We start from the raw sequence: 23,516 nt of genomic DNA, 5'->3' as shown, positions 1-23,516 counted from the left end.
AGGAGATAAAGAATGCTGGGTAAAGTAATGAAAACAGAATAGATGAAATGGAAGAACGAATCAGCACCCTTGAAGACTCAGAAACAGAGAGAATTAAAAAAGAAAAGGAAAGAGAAGGAAAAGGAAAAGGAATAAAGAAAACACTTCAAGAGCTATCTGACACCATTAGAAAAGGAAACATCAGAGTTAGGTATCCCAGAAGGCAAAGAAAAAGGCCAAGGAATAGAGAAAATATTCACAGAGATAATAGAAGAGAACTTCCCTAATATGAAGTAGGAGATGAAAATAGACGTCCAAGAAGCAAGAACACCAAACTACAATGACGAGAGGAGAAAAACAGCAAGACACATTATAATAAAAATTCTAAGAATACAAGACAAGGAAAAGATGAGAATGGTAAGAGGGAAGAAACAAATAACCTACAAAGGGAAACTGATCCGGATGACATCACACTTCTCCAAAAGAAATACTACGGGCAGGAAGAGAGTGGAGGGACATACTCAACAAACTCTAGTATTAAATGCCAACCAAGGATACTCTCTACTGCGAAGCTCTCCTTCCTCTATGAATAAAGAATAAGGACATTTCCAGATAAACAGAAACTCCACAATTTCGTCAAGACTAAACCCCCACTCCAAAAACTACTACAAGAAGTCCTCAAACCAAATCCAACAGACAAATGAACAAGAACAGTTCAAAACAAGGAATAAAAATACAAAAGGATTAAAATGGCAAATGTAGGTGCCAGTATATCAATATTATCTCTAACTGCAAATGGCTTAAACTCATCAATAAAAAGACAAAGAGTTGCAGGATGGATTAAAAAACAGAACCCAATATTCTGCTGCCTGCAGGAAACACATCTAATTGAAAAAGATAAAAATAGATTGAAAATAAAAGGATGGAAAACAGTTCTACAAGCAAATGGAACAAAAAAGAAGGAACAGCTATAAAATATACTTATTTTATATCAGATAAAATAGACTTCAGGCCCTCCCTGGTGGTGCAGCGGGTTAAGGCACTGCACTGGGAAACTAAGGCCACTTCCTCATGAGTTCGATTCCCGCCTGCCCCGGAGGTGACCACATGGCGTGGCAGACCTCTCCTGACCCGCCCGCTGCTCCCCTCAGCAGTGTGCTTGTCGATCTGCCTGTTCTGCTCCCCACTCTGTGTGTGGTGAATCCTCTCACTCTCCGCATCTCTGGCCTGTACCCCAGTTCTGTATGAATAAATAAATAAATCTTTAAAAAAAAAAATAGACTTCAAACTAAAAATGGTTAAAAGAGACACAGAAGGCCACTACATAATGATTAAGGGAACAATACAACAAGAAGACATAACAATCATCAACATATATGCATCACATGAAGGAGCACCAAAATATATCAGGAAACCACTGTCATCTATGAAAACATATCAGAGAAAATACATACATAGTAGGAGACTTCAACAAGCCACTCTCCACAATGGACAGATCAACAAGACAAAAAATAAGCAAAGACACTAAAGCTCTGAACAAGGACCTGGACAACATGGGTCTAACAGACATCTATAGAATACTGCACCCCAAAAAATCTGAGTACACATTTTTCTTAAATCCACATGAATCATTCTTTAGGACCCACATACTGGGTCACAAGATAAATATCAACAGATACACTAAAATCAAAATCATCCAACTATTTTCTGTGACCATGAAGGAATCAAGCTAGAAATAACTCATATGAGGAAGACAAGAAACCCACCTACCATGTGGAGACTGAAACCTACATTGGAGGACCATTGTATCAATGAGGAAATCAAAGAAGAAATCAAAAAATACCTGGAGAAGAACGACAACGACGACACAAATCTCCAAAACGTATGGGACGCATTAAAAGCAGTTATAAGAGGAAAATATATAGCATTACAGGCTCATATAAAGAAGCAAGAAATAACTCAAAGAAACAACCTAATGTCCCACCTTAAAGAACTGGAAAAATAACAACAAAATAACCCAAAAGCCAGTAGAAGACAGGAAATAATAAAAGTCAGATCAGAAATAAATGAAATGGATGTTAGAAAAAGTCCAAAAAATCAATGAAACCAAAAGTTGGTTCTTCGAAAAAATAAACAAGAGAAACTAGCCAGGCTCACCAAGAGAAAACACAAACAGAATCATAAACGAAAGAAGAGAAATCACAACAGATTCAGCAGAAATCAAAAGAATAATCAGAGAATACTATGAGCAATTATATGCAAACAAGTTGGACAATTTAACAGAAATGGAAAAATTCCTACAATTCTACAACCACCCAAAGCTAGATAAAGAAGAAACAGAACAACTAAACAGACCAATTACAATCAAGGAAATTGAAGAAGTAATCAAAACCATCCCCAAAAATAAAAGCCCAGGACCAGATGGATTTACAAATAAATTTTACTGAACATTCAGAAAAGAACTAATGCCTATTCTACACAGACTCATCCAAAAAATTGAAAAAGAAGGAAAACTACAACATACTTTCTATGAAGCCAACATCACACTAATACCAAAACCTAACAAAGAAAACACAAAAAAAAGAAAACTTCAGACCAATCTCCCTAATGAACACCAATGCAAAAATCCTCAACAAAATCTTAGCCATCAGAATCCAAAAATGCATTAAAAGAATAATACACCATGACCAAGTGGGCTTTGTCCCAAGAGCACAGGATGGTTAAACATCAGAAAATCAATTCATGTAATCCATCACATCAACCGACAGAAAAATAAAAACCACATAATCATATCAAGAGATGCGGAGAAGGCATTCGACAAAGTTCAACACCCATTTATGTTTAAGGCCCTCAAAATCCTCGGAATAAAAGGAACATGTCTCAACATGATAAAAGCCATATATGACAAACCCACAGCCAATATTATAATCAACGGAGAAAAGCTGAAAGCCTTTCCTTTGAGATCAGGAACAAGACAAGGGTGTCCACTATCACCACTGCTCTTCAACATAATATTGGAAGGTCTAGCCAGAGCAATAAGACAGGAAAAAAGACATACAAGGAATCCAAATAGGGAAAGAAGAAGTAAAACTATCCTTATTTGCAGACAATATGTTCATATGGAAAACCCTAAAGGCATACAAGGAATCCAAATAGGGAAAGAAGAAGTAAAACTATCCTTATTTGCAGATAATATGTTAATCTACATGGAAAACCCTAAAAACATGGAGAAACTAATCAAAACCATCAACCAGTTTAGCAAGGTAGCAGGACATAAAATCAACACACAAAATCAGAGGCCTTCCTATACACAAACTACCAATCATAAGAGACAAATTAAAAAACCACCCCCTTTTCAATTAAAACAAAAAGAATCAAATACCTGGGAATCAACTTAACTAAAGAGGTAAAAGACCTATACAAGGGAAATTACAAAACACTATTAAAAGAAATACAAAGAGACACCATGAAATGGAGAGACATCCCCTCATCAAAATGGCCATCCTGCCAAAAGCAATACACAGATTTAACGCCATCCCAACAAAAGTCTCAATGACTTTCTTCAAAGAAATAGAAAAAATATTGATGATATTCAGATAGAACAACAAACGCCCTCGAATAGCCAAAACTCTCATCACTAGGAAGAAAGAAAATGGAGGCATTACAATCCCAAACTTCAAGCTATGCTACAAAGCCATAATAATCAAAATTGCATGATACTGGAACAAGAACAGACATACAGACCAGTGGATTCGGACAGAAAACCCAGATATAAAGCCACAGATTTATGGACAACTAATCTTTGACAAAGGAGCAAAGATACAATGGAACAAAGAATTTGTTCAGCAAATGGTGCTGGGAAAACTGGGACGCTACATGCAAAAAACTAGATCATTACCTCTCACCATACACAAAAATCAACTCGAAGTGGATTAAAGACCTAGACATAAGAACGGAAACCATAAAATACCTGGAAGTAAAGATGAGCCAAACACTACACAACATACATTTCAGTGACATCTTTAAAGATAGAGCACCCAATGCAATGATAGTGAATGCAAGGATAAACAGATGAGACTACATCAAGTTAAAAAACTTCTGTACAGTAAAAGAGACATTACAAAAAACAAACATCGCACTGATTGGGGAAAAAAAATTCTCACACAAAACTAGCGATAAAGAATTGGTCACAAAAATATATGGAGAACTGATGAAACTCAACAAAAATAAAGTAAACAACCCCATCAAAAACTGGGCGGAAGAACTAAAAAGACACTTCTCCAAAGAGGAAATGCAGATGGCCAACAAGCATATGAAAAAAATGTTCAACATCACTTGTAATAAAGGAGATGCAAATTAATACAACAATGAAATACCACCTCACCCCAATGAGAATGGCACATCTTCAAACAACTGGCAACAACAAATGTTGGTGAGGATGTGGAGAAAAAGGAACTCTTCTGCACTCCTGGTGGGAATGCAAACTAGTACAACCACTAAGGAAAACTGTTTGAAGGTTCCTCAAATTGCTAAACATGGAGCTTCCCTATGACCCAGCAATCCTACTCCTAGGCATCTACCCAAAAGACTATTCAAAAAGATACCTGCACCCCCATGTTTATTGCTACCTTATTTACAATTGGAAAGACATGGAAACAGCCCAAATGCCCAAAAGTGGATGACTGGATTAAAAAGATGTGGTACATGGCCCTCCCTGATGGTGCAGCGGGTTAAAGCACTACACTAAGAAGCTTAAGCCACTTCCACATGAGTTCGATCCCCGCCTGCCCTGAGGAGATCCACATGGCATGGCAGATCTCTCCTGACCCACCCGCTGCTCCACTCAGCAGTGTACTTTGTCGATCTGCCTGCTCTGCTCCCCACTCTGTTCCTGGTGAATCCTCTCACCCTCCACATCTCTGGCCTGTACCCCAGTTCTGTATGAATAAATAAATCTTTAAAAAAAAAAATATGGTACATATATACAATGGAATATTACTCAGCAACCAAAAAAAAAAAAAAACATGCCTTTTGCAGCAACATGGATGGAGCTGGAAAAGATCATGCTTAGTGGAATAAGCCAGAAAGAAAAGGAAAAATATCAGATGGTTTCACTCATAGTAGGAATATAATGGACCAGGTGAGAAGATAATTATAATAATGAACAGCTATATACCAGAGACATTTTATGGGTGTAGAGTAGGGAATAGGATCAAAAACAGTGGGAGAAGGGGAAATGCACTGAACTATGGTGATGGCACATGCGTGATTTGGTGATGGGAAACCCAAGGGGATTGCAACTGAGATGGAAAAATGCACAGAAATATGTAAAAATAAACTAGTTTTAAAAAAGTTTGCAGTAAAGGAAAAAATAAAAAGAAAGAAAGAAGAAAAAGCACGCACCCATAATAAAATATCTGGAATCTTAGTGATAAAGAAGCTAAGGAATTTTCAAATGTGTAGATATTTTTTCTGTGAAGTAAGAATGAAATTAACAAAGAACAAGATAAGGAATTTGCAAAGAGCAAAGAAAACTTAGAAAAGTTAATGTAGAGAAACAAAGGTTTTGCAAGCAATGCTGAGGCCTGATTGACAGGCATTATTCATCACCATTTTATAGGTCACCAAATCTGCTCTGCTGTATTATCAGTAGACTACAAAAAGACAGAGGTGAAAATTTTTACCATATGGATTTATTAGACTGACTAAAAAAATGGGGGCAAGGTTTATGACTGTGGAAGTAAGGGGAAGGAATCTAGGTGCAGATGAGAGCAAAGGATGGAGAGGACACAAGAACTTAAGATCAATGGTGAAGAATTATGGGTGCTTAAATGGTGAGGGCAGGCTGATAGCATACATTTGAGGAGGTGCAAGTTTATTCTCTAAAAAGGTTATATATACAGTTATAAATCAGTATCTCAAAAAGGGAAACAATAATATAAATTTTTGTAAAAGATTTATGATATTGGGCCCTCCCTGGTGGCTCAGCGGGTTAAAGCACTGCACTGAGAAGCTAAAGCCACCTCCACATGAGTTCGATTCCCGCCTGCCCCGGAGGTGACCACATGGCGTGGCAGACCTCTCCTGACCCGCCCGCTGCTCCCCTTAGCAGTGTACTTCGTCAATCTGCCTGTTCTGCTCCCCGCTCTGTCTCTGGTGAAGACTCTCACCGCCCCTGAGTCTCTGGCCTGTACCCCAGTTCTGTATGTACAAATAAAAAAAAAAGAGAGATTTATGATATTGACTAAAGAGTCAAAGATTTACTAGACCTTGAAACCTAAACTAAAAAGGGGAAGACAGTAAAGACTAAAGGACAGAAAAAAATTAAAAGGCTTAAATAGACACTGATAAGCCTAAGAACTGGTATACTTTAAGAACAATTAAACAAGAGAGTTGAACATCTATCAGATTGTGATGAGAAGGCTACTCAGCATAATGGCCTCATGGGAAAACATCCCAAGGTATGACAAAGCAAAAATTATGATCCTGAAGAAGGTGCTTGAATGGACTAGTAATAATAAGATCAGTTAATTTTTTTGCGAGAATATTCAGAAGAGCAAGATGGTTGCCGAAGATAAAGATAAAGATGATAAAGGGTAATGGGAAACTGCCTTTTTAGCTGAGGCACACACACAACCAGATATGAAAAAAGAAAGGCTATACCAATGGAAAATGATAAGATACTAGGGAATGGAAATCTGCAGCCAGGGGTTGCAAGAGAACTGACTGACATTGGGAAGGAAGGATGCCATATTGCTAGAAATCAAGCAAGGTATGTGGATGAAACACCCTGCACTCCGGTTATTAAAGGCACCGAGACCCTCACTATCACCAGCACAACATCTTTCCAATGTAGTCACTATCAGCTTAAGTCTATAATCCCTGGCTATAGTCAGCTAACGTTCATATCTTGAGGGAAGGCCCAGTTTGTGGAACTTACTGGAGCTGAAGGAAGTCTACCTAAGACCCCTTAACAAGAAAGGTTCTTCTATACAAATGGTTTCTGTGTTGAAACACCTTTCCAATCCCTTCCTGGGGCCAACACTGGGATTACATTCACTTACATAAGTACATGCAGTCCCTACTCAGAATTTAAAGAACCCAGGTCCTGATCATAGTATCCTTTATCTCCAAAGAAAGCTCTGTTCTTGGAACTTGCTTGGAAAAGACTCCATTTGCAACTCACTTCAGACCTAGCTCTGCCACAGAAGCCACAATCCCCACTTAGTTGTCACTTAAGATACTTTCTATTTCAGGCCCTCCCTGGTGGCGCAGCAGGTTAAAGCGTAGCACTAAGAAGCTATAGCCACTTCAGCAGGAGTTCAATCCCTGCCCTTGGAGGTGATGTACATGGTGCGGCAGACCTCTCCTGACCCACCAGCTGCTCCCCTCAGCAGTGTACTTTGTCAGTGCATTTTGTCAGTGTACTTTGTCGGCCTGTTCTTAGTGCTGTTTCTGGTGAAGGCTCTCACCGCCCCATACCTCTGGCCTATACCCCAGTTTTGTATGCATAAATAAATAAATCTTTAAAAAAATACTTTCTATTTCTATGGCTTCTGTTGTACTTTCTCCCCTTTCATTTCTGGTTTTGTTGATTAAAGAATATTCTCGCTTCTGAAAAGCTGAAAGCCCTCCTTTTAGATCAGGAACAAGACAAGGATTTCCACTGCTCTTCAACGTAATAATGGAAAGTCCTAGCCAGAGCAATAAGACAGGAAAAAGACACACAAGGAATCCAAACAGGGAAAGAAGTAAAACTGTATTTATTAGGGAAAACCCTAAGAACTCCACAGAAAAATGAAGCAAAAACAACTAGTTTAGCAAGGTTGCACATTATAAAATCAACACACAAAATGCAGTAGCCTTCCTATACACAAATAACCACTCAGAAGTAGAAATCAATAAAACCATTCCCTTTACAATAGAAACAAAAAAAATCAAATACTTGGGAAGCCTAACAAAAGAGCTGAAGGATCTATACAAAGAAAACTATAAAACCCTGAGATAAAAGAAATACAGGAAGATGCAATGAAATGGAAAGACATCCCCTGCTCATGGCTTAGAAGAATTAACATCATTAAAATGGCCATCCTACCAAAAGCAATATACAGATTTAATGCTATTCAAAAAAAATCTCAATGATAAGATTTATTTGGAGCCACAAAAACTTCAAATAAATAAATAGTCAAAACTCTCCTAATTAAAGCAAAAGAGACTAGAGGCATCACAATCCCAGATTTCAAGCTATACTACAAAGTCATCATAATCAAAACAGACATACAGACTAATGGATTCAAACAGAAAACCCAGATATAAACCCACAGGTTTATGGACAGCTAATTTTTGACAAAGGAGCAAAGAATATGCAATGGAACAAAGGAGTTTGTTCAACAAATGGTGCTGGGAAAACCAGACTGCAATGTGCAAAAAAATAAAAAGCTAGACTACTACCTCACATCATGCACAAAAACCAACTTGAAATGGATTAATTAGACATAAGACCTGAAACCATAAAGTATCTAGACGAAAAGGTAGGCGAAACTCTGCATGACATATACCTCAATAATGTCTTTAAAGATCTATCACCCAAAGCAAGGATAGTGAAGGAAAGGATAAACAGCTGGGACTTCATCAAGTTAAAGAGCTTCTGTACAGCAAGAGAGACACTACATAAAACAAAGACACCCTATTGACTGGGAGAAAAATACTTGCACACAATATTAATTACAAAAGACTGATCACAAAGGTACACAAAGAGCTGATTAAACCCAACAAAATTAAAGTGAACAACCCATGAAAAAATGGGCAGAAGAGCTACAAAGACAGTTCTCCAGAGAAGAAATGCAGATGGCCAACAGGCATATGAAAAAATGTTTAACATCACTTGTAATTAGGAAAATGCAAATTTAAACCACAATGAGATACCATCTCACAGCAGTGAGAATGGCACATACTAAAACAACTAGCAACAACAAATACTGGCAAGGATGTGGAGAAAAAGGAACTTTACTACACTGCTGATGGGAACACAAGCTGATACAACCAGTATGGAAAGTTGTTTGGAGGTTTCTCAAAAGACAAAAAATAAGAGCTTCCATATGACCCAGCAATCCTACTCCTAGGTATATACCCAAAAGACACAAAAACTTCGATTCGAAAGGACACCTGCGCCTTCATGTTTATTGCTGCCTTATTTATAATAGGGAAGATGTGGAATCAACCCAAATGCCCAAAAATAGAAGACTGGATTAAAAAGATGTGGTACATATACACAATGGACTATTACTCAGCAATCAAAAAAGATAAACTCATTCCTTTTGCAGGGCAGAGCTGGAAGGTTATCATGCTTAGTGAAATAAGCCAGAAAGAAAAAGAAAAATACTGGATGGTTTCACACATAGCAGGAGCATAAGGGATCAGGGGGAAGGGAAAAAAAGAGAGAATGAGAAACGAATGTAGTAAGAGTAAAAATGAAAACAGGCCCTCCCTGGTGGCGCAGCGGGTTAAAGCACAGCACTGAGAATCTAAAGCCGCTTCTGCATGAGTTCGATTCCCGCCTGCCCCGGAGGTGACCACATAGCGTGGCAGACCTCTCCTGACCCGCCCGGTGCTCCCTCAGCAGTGTACTTTGTCGATCTGCCTGTTCTGTTCCCCACTCTGTCTGTCTCTGGTGAAGCCTCTCGCCGCCCCTGAGCCTCTGGCCTGTACCCCAGTTCTGTATGCACAAATAAATAAATCTTTAAAAAAAAAAATGAAAACAATGAACAACTATATACCAGAGACATTTTATGGGGGTGGAAAGAGGAATGAGATCAGAAACTGGTGTGGGAAGAGTACATTGGATATGGTGATAGCACACGGGTGAATTGGTGGTAGGAGGCCCACAGGGATTACAATTGAAATGAAAAAAATGCACAAAATTAAGAATGATGTAAAAAAATGAAAAAGTATTCTTTCTTAATTCTGTTTATATTTTTGACTAACCAACTCTTAGTTTAATTTGTATTATGCTCTGTTCTTATTTCATTTACTTCTACTTTGATTTTTATTACTTCCTTCTAATTTTTGGTTCTGTTCATCTTTTTCAAGTTTAAGTGCTACGTTAAACTGTTCATTTGAAATTTTTCTTGATAAGTAAGCATGCACACCAGACATCTAGTAAGGGATAATATCAAAGATATATAATGAAGTCAAACAACTCAGTAAGAAAAAAAAAAAAAAACCTGATTAAAAAATGGGCAGAAGACCTAAACCAAAGGGTTATTTGGAATAAATACCTTAAGTTTACTCCCCCAAAATGAAGCACATCTCACTGACCCCTACCCACAATACTGTCTTATAATGTGTATATAAATATACACGATCAAGCATATGCACAAAAAGAATCATGCCACATGCAAAAATTAATTCAGAATGAATCATGGATTTAAATGTAAAATTTTAAAGCTTATAAGAAAACACAGGAGAAAATTTCCAGGACTTAAAATTAGACAAAGATTTCTTAGACATTATACATGATACCCCCAAAAAATTGTAAACAAAATTTCATCAAAATTAAGAACTTTTGCAAAAGTCTACTAATAAAAAATGGAACACCAATGTGGCAAAAGCTATTGACAAACCACATACTCAACAAAGAACTTATACATAGAAATCTAGGTATACTTTATAATCTAATTAGCTACATTGTATTAGTCTTTTTCCTGATTTTGATACTGTATTACAGTTATATATAATATCACCATTGGAAGAAGTTTGGTGAAGGGTTCATGGTCTTCTATGTATAATTTTTTGCAACTTCACATGAATCTTTTAATTATTTCAAAATAAACAAGACTGCACTCACTTGATTTCTACATTTTCATTTTACTGTTTCCTATAAATGTACTTTACTTTATTCCCAAGATGCTCATACATCTGTGGAATGTTCTGTTTGGAGCTCTGGTTCTCTTTTGAAAAACAGAACATTGTCTCCCAGAAGCAATCTCAGTCCCTTAGCTCCAGTAATTCATTTCAAGTAGAACTGAAAGTTAAGAGGTCAAATGGGGGGAAAGTGAGATGAAACTGAAAATATTACTGGCATCTTTTTAAATTTAAGCAAAAGTTATAAGCAATCACAAGATAGAAAAATCAACTACTGGCCATTTCTATCTCTTGCCCACAATGTAAATTTCATCTATCAAAACAAAAATTACCAATAATTTCAAAAGCAGAAAATTACTTCTGTATTCCTTTTTGTTTTTAAAATAAGCTTGATATGGGCCCTGCCTGGTGGCGCAGCGGGTTAAAGCACTGCACTAAGAAGCTTAAGCCACTTCCGCATGAGTTCTATTCCCGCCTGCTCCATTCCCACATGGTGTGGCAGACCTCTCCTGACCCGCCGGCTGCTCCCCTCAGCAGTGTACTTCGTAGATCTGCCTGTTCTGCTCCCCACTCTGTCTCTAGTGAATCCTCTCACCCTCCGCATCTCTGGCCCCAGTTCTGTATGAATGAATAAATAAATCTTTTAAAAAAAATAAGCTTGATATTCCTCATTAATTATTTTAAAATTTATTTTTATTTATTTATAAATACAAGAACTTGAATGTAGGCCAAAGGTTGAGGTGGGGGCTTTGGGGGGTGTGAGAGGATTCACCAGAGACAGAGTGGGGAGCAAAACAGGCAGACTGACTGAAATATACAGCTGAAGGGAGCAGTGGGTGAGATAGGAGAGGTCTGCTGCACCATGTGGGTTAGCTTCTTAGCTCAGGATCAAACTCATGCCACAGTGGCTGGAGATAGCTTGCCAGCGCTGAGATTTAACTTCTGTGCCACCAAGGAGACCCTTCATCATTCATTTTTAAAGGATAAAACTAAACATTTATTAAAGACATAACATACATACTTCCAATAGGCATGACACAAAAGACAAAGAAATCATTTCAATCCATACACTGCCATAAATAATTTAGAAAGTGGAAATCCAATCATTAAATTCTAATTCTTAATATATCTAGACTGCTTTAAATTAAAATGATTTTTCATTGTAAAAACTGTCCAATGTAACTAAGAATGTGCAAGATTAGGGCCCTCCCTGGTGGCGCAGCGGATTAAAGCACAGCACTAAGAAGCTAAGGCCACTTCCGCATGAGTACGATCCCGCCTGCCTGGGAGGTGATATCACATGGCGTGGCAGACCTCTCCTGACCCGCCCGCTGCTCCCCTCAGTAGTGTACTTCGATGATCTGCCTGTCTGCTCCCCACTCTGTCTCTGGTGAATCCTCTCACCACCCCTGCACCTCTGGCCTGTACCCCAGTTCTGTATGCATAAATAAATAAATCTAAAAACAAAGTGGAAGATTAAAGCTAGAAGACTAACGACTTAAAAATGGAAACATACAGAGATAACTCATTCATTTACCTTCAGTTCCTCTTGAGATTCCAAAAGTCAGCTTAACTAATAGAGCAAACAGAGAGCAAACAGACAGAAGTCGACTAACAATATCAACCAATCTGAATTAAACGACAACTATAGAGGACTTGACACAGCAACAGCATAATATGTATTTTTAAAGTACAAACCAAATATTTATCAAAATAGACCATATTCAAGACCATAAAAAGACTATATATGTGACCAAACACAAGAGGAAAAAAATTAGAAATTAACAAAATAACAAAAAAATCCCCAAATGTTTAAAAAGTAAATAATATACTTGGAAATAACTCGTAATCCAAAGAAATCAAATGGGAAATCAGAAGGTAATCTGAACTGAATGAAAATAATACATTATACATGTTATAAAGTGTATAAAATAGTAGTATATAGAAAGCACTGTTCATCTATATTGAGAAATAAACAATTCAATTTAATGACCTCAGCTTCCATCTTAAATTATGATAGAAAGAATAAAATCTAGTATAAGCAAAAAAAGTGAATCAAGAGAGCAGAAATCAATAAAGCAGAAAACACATATATACATACATAAGAAAAAGAGAAATCACGAGGTCTTGAGAAAGTAAATCACTGCTAAAATGGATTAGGATTAAAAAACAAGATCAGTGTAAGAGATAAACTTCATAAGAATAAATTCCAGGCCCTCCCTGGTGGCTCAGCGGATTAAAGCACAGCACTAAGAAGCTTTAGCCATTTCCACATGAGTTCGATTCTGCCTGCCCTGGAGGAGATCCACAGGATGAGGCAGACCTCTCCTGGCCCACCCGCTGCTCCTCTCAGCAGTGTACTTTGCTGATCTGCCTGTTCTGCTCCCTGTTCTGTCTCTGGTGAATCCTCTCACCCTCTCCATCTCTGGCCTGTACCCAAGTTCTGTATGAATGAATGAATGGATCTTAAAAAAAAAAAAACAAAAAAAAAGAATAAATTCCATAATTTAGATGAAATGGATAAATTCCTTAAGAGACATAAGCTACCAAAACCTCTCATGAAACACAGAAATTATGACTATCTCTATGTCAGGATTAAATTCTTAACTTCCTCACAAATGAAACTCTAGGTTTTAAATGAATGACAATGAAAAACACCAAGCAATTTTTTAATTCCACATGAACTCTTTCTAAATACTGAAGAGAAAAAGTGTTTCCTAATAGATTCTATAAGGTCAAAATTATCCTAACTCCAGAGCCAGACAAAAGACATTAAGAAAACTATACAAGGCCCTCCCTGGTGGTGCAGTAGGTAAGGACACAGCACTGCAAGCTGTGCAAATTTGAATCCTGGCCCCGGAGGTGATCCGCATGGTGTGGCAGACCTCTCCTGACCTGCCCACTGCTCCCCTGGGTAGTATAATTTGTCGATCTGCCTTTTCTGTTCCCTCCCTTGTCTCTGGTGAATCCTCTCACTGCCCCCGCACTTTTGGCCTATAACCCAGTTCTGTAAGCATAAATAAATAAATCTTTTTTAAAATAAATAAATAAATAAGTTCTAATAATTAAAAAAAAAACTATACACCAATTCCTCAGGAATATAAATACAACAATTTTAGCAAATCAAGTCCAACATATATTAAAAAGGAAATATATTGTGAGGTTTATACCAGGAGTATAAATTGGCTTAACATTTAAAAACCAAATACTGAGGGCCCTCCCTGGTGGCACAAGGGGTTGGGACACAGCCCTATGAAGCTACTACCAGCCACTGCAGCACGAGTTTGATCTTCGGCCAGGGAGGTGATCCACATTGCACAGAAGGCCTCTCCTGTCTAGCTCACTGCTCCCCTCAGCAGTGGATTTCAGTAGATCTGCCTGTTCTCCCTGTCTCTGGTGACTCCTCTCACCCCCACACACCTCTGGCCTGTACCCCAGTTCTGTAAGCGTAAATAAATCTTTCCGAATGTGGCCCCCTGGTGGCGCAAGGGGTTAGGACACAGCACAGCAAGATAGCCGCAGCTGCTTCAGTGTGAGTTCGATCCCCAGCAGACCTCTCCTGTCTCAGCCACTACTCCCCTCAGCAGTGTACTTCATCAATCAACCTGTTCTGCTCCCTACTCTCTGGTGAATCCTCTCACCACCCTTGCACCTCTGGCCTATACTCCAGTTCTGTATGCATAAATAAATAAATCTTTAAACAAACAAACAAAAAAAGGAATATACTTGAAAAAATCAGCTAGTGAAAACAACCAATATCCAAGCTATGGCTCACACAGTTCTCCTTTGTAGTGATTCAGTTATATAGCAATTACTGTTAACTAATTCTTTGAGAATAAGGGCAATGTCTTCATCTCTTATTTCTCTGGCAGTCATAAATCATAACATGCCCTGAGCACTAAAAACATGTTTACTCTAAATAAATAAAAATCCAGACAATATGTGGACATACTTTTCTAAATGCTAACTTAAATAATATTTAGGAATGCTACCTATATTAGAGATAGCATGGCCCTAATTTAGAGGCAAATCTAAATAATATTGTCCTCAAAATTACAATTACTGATGTTATCTCTCCTTTGTAGCTCTCTACCCAAAGAACTGGTAACTAAACCTGTTCAATTTACCTCTTTACAACACTCTAGCAAGATTATTTACAAGGTCCTGTAACAAGTAACTGCCTCCCTGTAATTAGCATCTGGGGCTAAAAATTGCAAATTAGTTTCATTGGGATCACAATACCAAATAAACTACCATAGCTTGATTTAACCTATCAGATGGTTATTACATATATACCTCATTTGTTAAACACTAATGGATATCTTAAGGCACAATTCTCTCTCACGTAACAGAGTAACAAACTGTTAATTGCTTCTCTCCTCCTATGCACAAGAGACTCTATGCTCTAAAAGATATTTTATAAAGCTATAATTTTAATTTTATAGGTCATAAAATGATATAATAGAAACAACTTTGCAAGTATGGGAATATAAGAGGGATAGTCTAGAACAGTTTAAAAGAAAAAAAGGAAAAAAAAAACTACCTAAACAGGGCCTTCCTGATGGCCTAGGGGTTAAGTCTCAGCACTATCACCACTCTAGCCTAAATCTGATGCCCCTGTAGGGAGTTGACTCACATATGTTGCAGCAGACCTCTCCAGTCTCAAACACTGCTCCTCTTAGCAGTTTATTTCAGTAAATGTACCTGTTCTGCTCCCTAGTCTGTCTCTGGTGAACCCTCTCATGCCCCCACCTCTGGCATTCACACCAGTTCTTCTATACCAAATAAATAAAGGTTTTAGAAACTACCTAAACAAACAAAGTATTCACAAACAGAAATATACCACCAGAAAATCCTGATGCGAACAGAAGAAAAAAGAAGAGTGTTATATTAAGCTTAGGAGCAGTGCAGGGATGAAAGGGAGGAAAAGAGGAGAGGAACAAAGATATGTAGGGCAGCTTAAGAAATGTTTGTCTTATCACCTACAGATACTGGTATAATACGAATTTCAACACAGGAGACATATAATATAAATATTAACTGAAAGGAAAAAATGGAAACAAGATTAAAGATAAGATCTGCTACAAGGGATTAACAAAAAAATAGAGCCCACTCTTTCAACTTTCTTATATGCCATAAAGTACAGGAGGACAAGGCAGAAGCAAGCAATGTCAGTTCCTGGGCAAATAACTGTAGAAGAAAAAATGGTTTCGTCTCAGGTAAAGTGGTCTGAAGTACAGATTTAAGAACCTTTAACTCCACCCTTAAAGTAAATTTTTGGTGTTTATCCCTAACCTATGTCAGGATCCCCCCACACCATCCCAAGGTTCAACAGGTAATACCAGTAGGTCAAAGAAAGAAGCGGGGAAAGGGAAAGTAGGGAGAAATTTATTCTCCCAGGTAGTCCCTGCAGGATCATATGTCCGGCTTTTCACATCCTTCTACCACAACTCTCAAGTAATACCTCTGTCATTTTCCTCTATTTCCTCAGTTCCAAAAACCATTTCTTTCCCTTACACTCTCTTTCAAGCCCATGGTTGGTAAGCATAAGACTATTATTCAGCAGCAATTAAGGTAAGCCCAAACAGTGGCTTTTTTGTTTTGTTTTATAACATATGAGCCTTACTTAAGACCTTTTTCTCTTTCTACTGGGGCTGCAGTTCTGGACAAAAGAGATTGTGGGAACCCTACTGACATAGTTCATAATGATCCTTCATTTTGAGGTGCAAGAATATGATCTGGAAGAGCAAAGGGAAGATATGCTATACATCTTGCAAGGTTTTATTGTTTCTTTAATCAAAAAAAAAATTTTATTCAGGTCTTCCCTGGTGGCACAACATGTAAATATAGCTAAATGTAGCTAAAGCCACTTCAGCACGAGTTCGATTCTAGCCCCAGAGGTGACTCACATGGCGCAGCAGACCTCTCCTGACCCGCCCACTGCTCCCCTCAGGAGCATACTTTGTTGATTTGCCTATTCTACTCTCCACTCTGTCTCTAGTGAATCCTCTTACCACCCTTGCGCCTGTGGCCTGTGCCCCAGTTCTGTATGCATAAATCTTAAAAATAGATAGATTGATAGATAGAAAACACAGCTCCTAGACTTTTGGTGGCTATCACTTAGAACAGGTCACTTTGGGGGTACAGTGGTAAGCAAGGCAGATTGAGATGCTGTTGACATAATCTCCTCTCCTGCTAAGCTTTCTTTCCTGTCAGTTAACTAAAACCTACCATTGCAATAGCTACTGCTGCTGCTGAACTACCATAGCCACCTATGGTTTTGTGGCATGGTGAAACACTGGCTTTGAAAACTATAGGGGCCATCTCCCTGGTGGCGCAGCAAGTTAAAGAAGCTAAAGCCACTTCTGCACGAGTTCGATCCCTGCCTGCCACAGAGGTGACCACATGGCACAGCAGACCTCTCCTGACCCGCCAGCTGTTCTCCTCAGCAGTGTACTTCACAATCTGCCTGTTCTGCTCCCCACTCTGTCTCTGGTGAATCCCCTCACCGCCCCTGCACCTCTGGCCTGTACCTCAATTCTGTAGGAATAAATAAATAAATCTTAAAAAAAAAAAGAAAAAGAAAAAGAAAACTATAGGGGCCAGACCTTCTGCCTCCAATTTCCTCCTTTGATGGGTCCATTTGAAGACTGACTGTTGTAACTGTCAAAATCACTGTAGCTTCCACCACATACAAAATTGCTTCCATCATTAGCAAATCCATTCCCACTGCTACTGCATCCTCCTCCCCCTCCATCACCACAGCTCCCACCAAAGCTACCTCAACCTATAAAGTTTCCTCTATGACCAATGCTATCATTTCCACCAAAACCACCTCCATGACTACCACCAGTTTCCAGGACCATTTCAACCTCTGGCCATCGCTTACTTAAACAGGGCTTGTTAGTGTTGTGGCCATTAACAATATAATCTTGTCTGAGTGGCAATCTTGTCTACAGAATCATGGTCATCAAAGGCTACAATTCAAATGAGGTATCATCTGTCCTTTACTGTTAGAGCTCTCCATTAGGGTACCCTCTGTCCTGCAAGCCAACTGTGCAACCCACACATTCTCCAATGCAGGGCAGTCACCACAGTCTCTGACACAGACTTGTACCCCTGAGTTAGCAACAGCAGAGAGAGACTATATCAGCTGCTCCTCCCTCTCATGGGTTATATTAACCCAGCATCACTGCAAATGCACTTTAGTTTTTCCTACCCCTTTCTACCACGCTGTCTATTCTGAATCCTTTCACCGCCCCTGCATCTGTGGCCTGTACCCCAGTTCTGTATGCACAAATAACTTTAAAATTAAAAAAGATATTAATAAATAAAATGAAAAGGAAAAGTAAACAAATGGAATGAGTCAGACATGGTCATATACGTAAGTGGATTTATGTCAGAAATAGAAGACAAAAGCTGCAGATACCAGCTAACATGAACATGAAAAAGCAAAGCAGAATTAAGCTTATTTTAAAGATAAGAAAGCAGAGGCTCAATTAAGTTTAGTCTTTACTCAAAGTTCACAAAGTTCAAATAGCTAGATATATATGTAGATTTATAAAAGAATTACTTTTTAGAACTGAATCCAACTTCTCTTCTCCCAAGGTTTGGCATTTTGTTTTTTCCAAGTCATTTCTTCCCTGAGTTACTTGCTTATCTATTATGACCTCAGGCTATCCTTTCCTTTTTTTTTCTCCTTTTCAAGAATTTCCAGTTAGATATTACTTACATTGACAAGTACCCAATATTGTTCTGCATGGAACTAGGGTGCCGGGAGTGAGAGGAGTGAGAAGATTCATCAGACCTCTAGAGTGGGGAGCAGAACAGGCAGATCTACCAAAATACACTGCTGAGGGGAGCAGCAGTGAGACAGGAGAGCCCATGGGTCAGCTCCCTGGCCAGGGATTTCAGGCCTTAGTGGTGACAGTGTTGAGATTTAACTAAAAGGCCACCAGGAAGTCCTGACAAATAACCCAGTTAAGTGGGCAGTCTCTGAATAGTTTTTCAAAGAAGGTTAATACAAATGACCAAGAAACACAAGATGCTCAATGTCATTAATCACTAGGCAAATGCAAATCAAAACAAAATACACCTTCTGACCACTCAGTTGGTTAAAATCAAAAAGAAAAGCAAACGTTGATCACAGTGTAAAGAAATCAAAACCCTCAAATATTGTTGGTAGAAATGTAAAATGGCACAGCTACTTTAAGAAACAGTACAGCATATCCTCAATTAAACAATTACAATTTGGCAAGCTACTCCAAAATATATATGCACCCCCCTCAAAATAATGAAATATATATCCACAAGGAAATTTGTTAACAAATGTTCACTGCAGCATTATTTTAAAAAGTCAGAAGGTAAGAAAAAACTACATGTCAACCAACAGACAGCTACAGAAAATGTAGTGTACATACAACTGAACAATATTAAGAAGTAAAAAGGGAACAAAGTAATAATCCATGCTGCAACATGGATGAACCTTAAAAACATTATGCTAAGCGAAATAAGTCAATCACAAAAGGCCACATAAATAGTATGATTTAATTTACATAGATTGTACAAAACAGGCAAATCTATGAAAAATTGATTAGTGGTTATACAGACCTTAAGGGCAGGGAGGTTGGGAGGATAAGAACCTAAAGAGTACAGGTTTTTGGGCCTAGCTGGTGGTGCAGGTGTTCAAGTCTCAGCACTATGAAGCTACTGGCAGCTGCTGCAGCAAGAGCTCGATCCCCAGGCAGGGAGGTGGCCCACATACAGCAACAGACCTCTTCTGTCTCATCCGCTTCTCCCCTCATCAGTGTACTTCATAGATCTGGCTGTTTGGCTTCCACTGTCTGTGGTGAATCCTCTCAGGCCCTCTAGCCCTTTGCCTCTGGCCTGTACCCAAGTTCTTATATGCATAAATAAACAAATCTTTTTAAAAAAGAATAAGGCACAGTACTTTAAAGAAAGTATAAATGTCTCCAGCCACCTATCCCTATGAGATCAAAATCTCTGTAACAGAACACAGATTTCTCAAGTTTCAGAGATTAAAGGGAGATGAAGGGAAGAGAGGTGCAGCTTTAATAGACATTTTAGAATAAGCAGGGAAATCCCCCGCTCGTGTATATATATATATATATATATATATATATTACACACCATTGTTAAACTGATATTAAACTTGGATCTAATAATGTACTGGATCCAATAATGTACTGGAGTTATTTTAGGAGACTATTTTCACCTTAGGAAAACTATTTAATGGTGAGAAATCTTAACATCTGTGATTTGCTTTGAAATTTTTCAGAAAACACACAGAGAGACAAAGCAAATGTGAGGAAAATATGTTAAAAACAAGTTGACCAATCTAACTAAGTTTATATGGGTACTCATTGTACCATTCCTCTCATTTTTCTGTAGGCTTGAAATTTTCAAAATAAAAACTGGGGAGAGGGCCCTCCCAGGTGGCGGAGCGGGTTAAAGCACAGCACTAAGTAGCTAAAGCCACTTCAGCATGAGTTTGATCCCTGCCATGAAGGTGACCCACATGGCACAGCAGACCTCTCCTGACCCACTCACTGCTCCCCTCAGCAGTATACTTTGTCGATCTGCCTGTTCTGCTCCCCACTCTGTCTCCGGTGAATCCTCTCACCACCCCTGCACCTCTGGTCTGTACCCCAGTTTTGTATGTATAAATAAAAATCTTTAAAAAAAAAAAAAAAGCTGAGCAGAGGGGAAGTTCCACAAATGATCCCGAGTCTCCCCACAGCCTGAGTGTCACAGACTTCAGATCATACACAAAAATTTCTTGAACCAAAATTTAACTTTCATTATGCTTTAAGATGATTTCTATGCCCATCTCCTTGGATGAACAAATGGACAAAGCTTTCAACTCCATATAGGCCAATCAAAAAACTTAACAATCTTAAGAGTAGATGAGATTGTTTTAATAGAAACAAGATTCTGTTACTGTACTATTCTAATTCTAGTCTGTGTGTCCTTTAAATAAAGGGAATATAAGATAAGCACAATGAATGCCTTAAGTAAAGAAGCAGGGCTAAAGGGTACAGGCAGAAAACAAACATGCCCAGACTAAACAACTTAATCACTGCTAGCTCCTTTTTATCAATAAGAGCCCATACAAAGAAAAGACCTATTCTTTCACCCAACACATATTTAAGTACCCACTATGTGGGTAACACATTCCCTATCTTCATACACTAAGTATGTCTACCAGAGTTATACACAGAAGCAACACAAACTCACAAGATTTAGATCATTTCCATATAAAGAAAGCTGTTTCCTGAAATATTCATTAAAATTACAATCATACTGAACCTTTTTGTAGATTTAACACATAATCAAAACTGAAACCAGAGAGAATACATATAATTAGGATATGATATATTCAAGTAAATTCCCTTCTTTACAGTACCTGACTTTAAGAAAACATCCAGGGCCTCCCTGGTAACACAAGGAGTTAAGTCTCAGCACTATGCAGCTACTGGCAGTCACTACAGCCCTGATCTCCAGCTAGGAAGTTAAACTACCTACCATAGCAGACCTCTCCTGTCTTGCCCACTGCTCCCCTCAGCAATGTATTTCAGTCAATCCACCTATTTTGCTCCCCATTCTGTCTCTAGTGAACCCCCTCATACATCCCAACCTCTGGCCTGCATCCCAGCTCTGTATGCATAAATAAATCTTTTTTTAAAAAAAATTGGGGGCCTCCCTGGGGCTGTGGCAGGTTGAAGCGCAGCACTGGGAAGCTGAGGCCACTTCAGCATGAATTCGATCTCTACCGCAGGGGTGATCCACATGGTGCAACAGACCTCTCCTGTCTCACCCACTGCTCCCCTCAGCAGTGTACTTTGTCAGTCTGCCTATTCTGCTCCCCATTCTACCTCTGGTAAATCCTCTCCCCCACCGCACCTCTGGCCTGTACCCTAGTTCTGAATGAATAAATATGGGAAAAAAAGAAATTAAAATATCCAATCACCCAAAAAGGAAAATAATAGATGTAACAAATGACAATCACAGATATGTTCACAGGGCAACACATCATCTTACTTACCAAGCCAGCAGTAAGAGAAGGTGCAGACTGTCCAAGGGACTGGTTTCTCATTCGGACTAAGTTAGATGCTTCTCCTGACGACTGGCAAGCCACCTGTCCCACATTGCTATGTACACTGCTGGATAAGGGGAGCAGCTGCTTACCTTCAAACACAAGATTTAGAAAATACACTTGTATTTTTAACAACAAACAAATGAAAAATACAAACACATTAATATCAAGTGGATAAAACTACACTGGCTCACAACACAAAAGTGAAGAACCCAATATCCATTTTACAATAGATACCTTTTTTAAAAATTTTTTCTACGTCTTTCTTCATTTTGTACATTTTTTCATCTCAGTGGTAATCCTGTGGACTTCCCACCACCACTTCACCCATGTGCCATCACCATAGTACTGTGTGCTCTTCCCACTCCAGTTTTGATCCTATTCCCCTCTACCCCCCATAGAATGTCTCTGGTTTACAGTTGTTAGTTGATTTTCATTTTTACTTCAGTGCAATTCTACTTTTAGGTATTTACCCAAAGGACACATAAACATTAATTCAAAAGGACACCTGCACCCCTAGGCTTATTGCTGCTTTATTTATAATAGGGAAGATATGATATTAAACCAAATGCCCAAAAATAGATAACTGAATTAAAAAGATGTGGTACATATACACAATGGAATACTACCCAGCAGTCAAAAAAGTTAAATTCATGCCATTTCTGGCAACAGGGATGGAGCTAAAAGGGATAATACTACTGAAATGAGCCAGAAAAAAGAAAAGAAAAATACCAGATGGTTTCACTCATAGCAGGAATGTAAGAAAGGGTCAGGGGGAAAAGAAAAAAAATGGATAGCTCTTTAAAAGCTCCAACTGCTTTGATGGTGAGGAGAATTATAACTTTAATACTGAACTGAGCTTAACTAGTTAAATTCTTTGTAATGTCTATCACATGCCAATCCCCCTAGTCTGACACCCAATCTAGCAGGCCAAGAATTTTCCAGAGCCTTCCATCCTACCTAATTCCTCACCTACAAGAGTGAAAATGACTGCATCCCTTTTTAGAGCTTGTATTTCCAGGGGAAAAAATCTACATTGCTATTATCAGGCTCTGGGTTGACTCAGTGCTGGAATCTTACTTTAAAAAAATACAAGAGGGCCTCCCTGTTGGAGCAGGAATTAAAGACAGCACTAACAAACTATTGGCAGCCCCTGCAGCACAAGTTCAATCCCCAGTCTGCCAAGGAGTTAATCCACATGGCACAGCAGATCTCTATCTCACACTGTTCTAGTCCCTACTCTGGTGAATCCACTCACCCCCTGCACCTCTGGCTAACATCCCAGTTCTTGTATGCATGAATAAAAATAAATCTAGAAAAAAGAAAAAAATAAGAGCATTACTTATAAAGTCAACACCTGCAATGACTTTCTGAGGTGCAAATTCCAATTCAACCCTTTCATACTCCTAGTGATTTGACCAAAATATAGTCATGTCATTTACTCCCTTAAAAACCTCTGATGGGGCCCTCCCTGGTGGCGCAGCGGGTTAAAGCACAGCACTGAGAATCTAAAGCCGCTTCAGCATGAGTTCAATTCCCGCCTGCCCCGGAGGTGACC

The 23,516-nt window shown here is 38.7% G+C and overlaps 1 protein-coding gene across 3 annotated transcripts in view; it reads right to left on the bottom strand.

The window, feature by feature from the left end:
* MAST2 (microtubule associated serine/threonine kinase 2) overlaps nucleotides 1-23,516 on the bottom strand; it is a 140,724-nt gene that overhangs the window by 100,210 nt on the left and 16,998 nt on the right. For all 3 annotated transcript variants that reach the window (XM_012722391.1, XM_012722392.1, XM_004678949.2), the window contains exon 3: nucleotides 21,908-22,050. In XM_012722391.1, coding sequence (XP_012577845.1) covers nucleotides 21,908-22,050 — 143 coding nt within the window. The remainder of the gene's footprint in view (nucleotides 1-21,907; nucleotides 22,051-23,516) is intronic.

This window comes from Condylura cristata, unplaced genomic scaffold (assembly GCF_000260355.1).
Source record: "Condylura cristata isolate star-nosed mole 26May11 unplaced genomic scaffold, ConCri1.0 scaffold00008, whole genome shotgun sequence".
Classification (NCBI taxonomy): domain Eukaryota; kingdom Metazoa; phylum Chordata; class Mammalia; order Eulipotyphla; family Talpidae; genus Condylura; species Condylura cristata.
The sequence above is the reverse complement of the archived record's forward strand: the minus strand, read 5'-3'. Positions and strand labels throughout refer to the sequence as shown.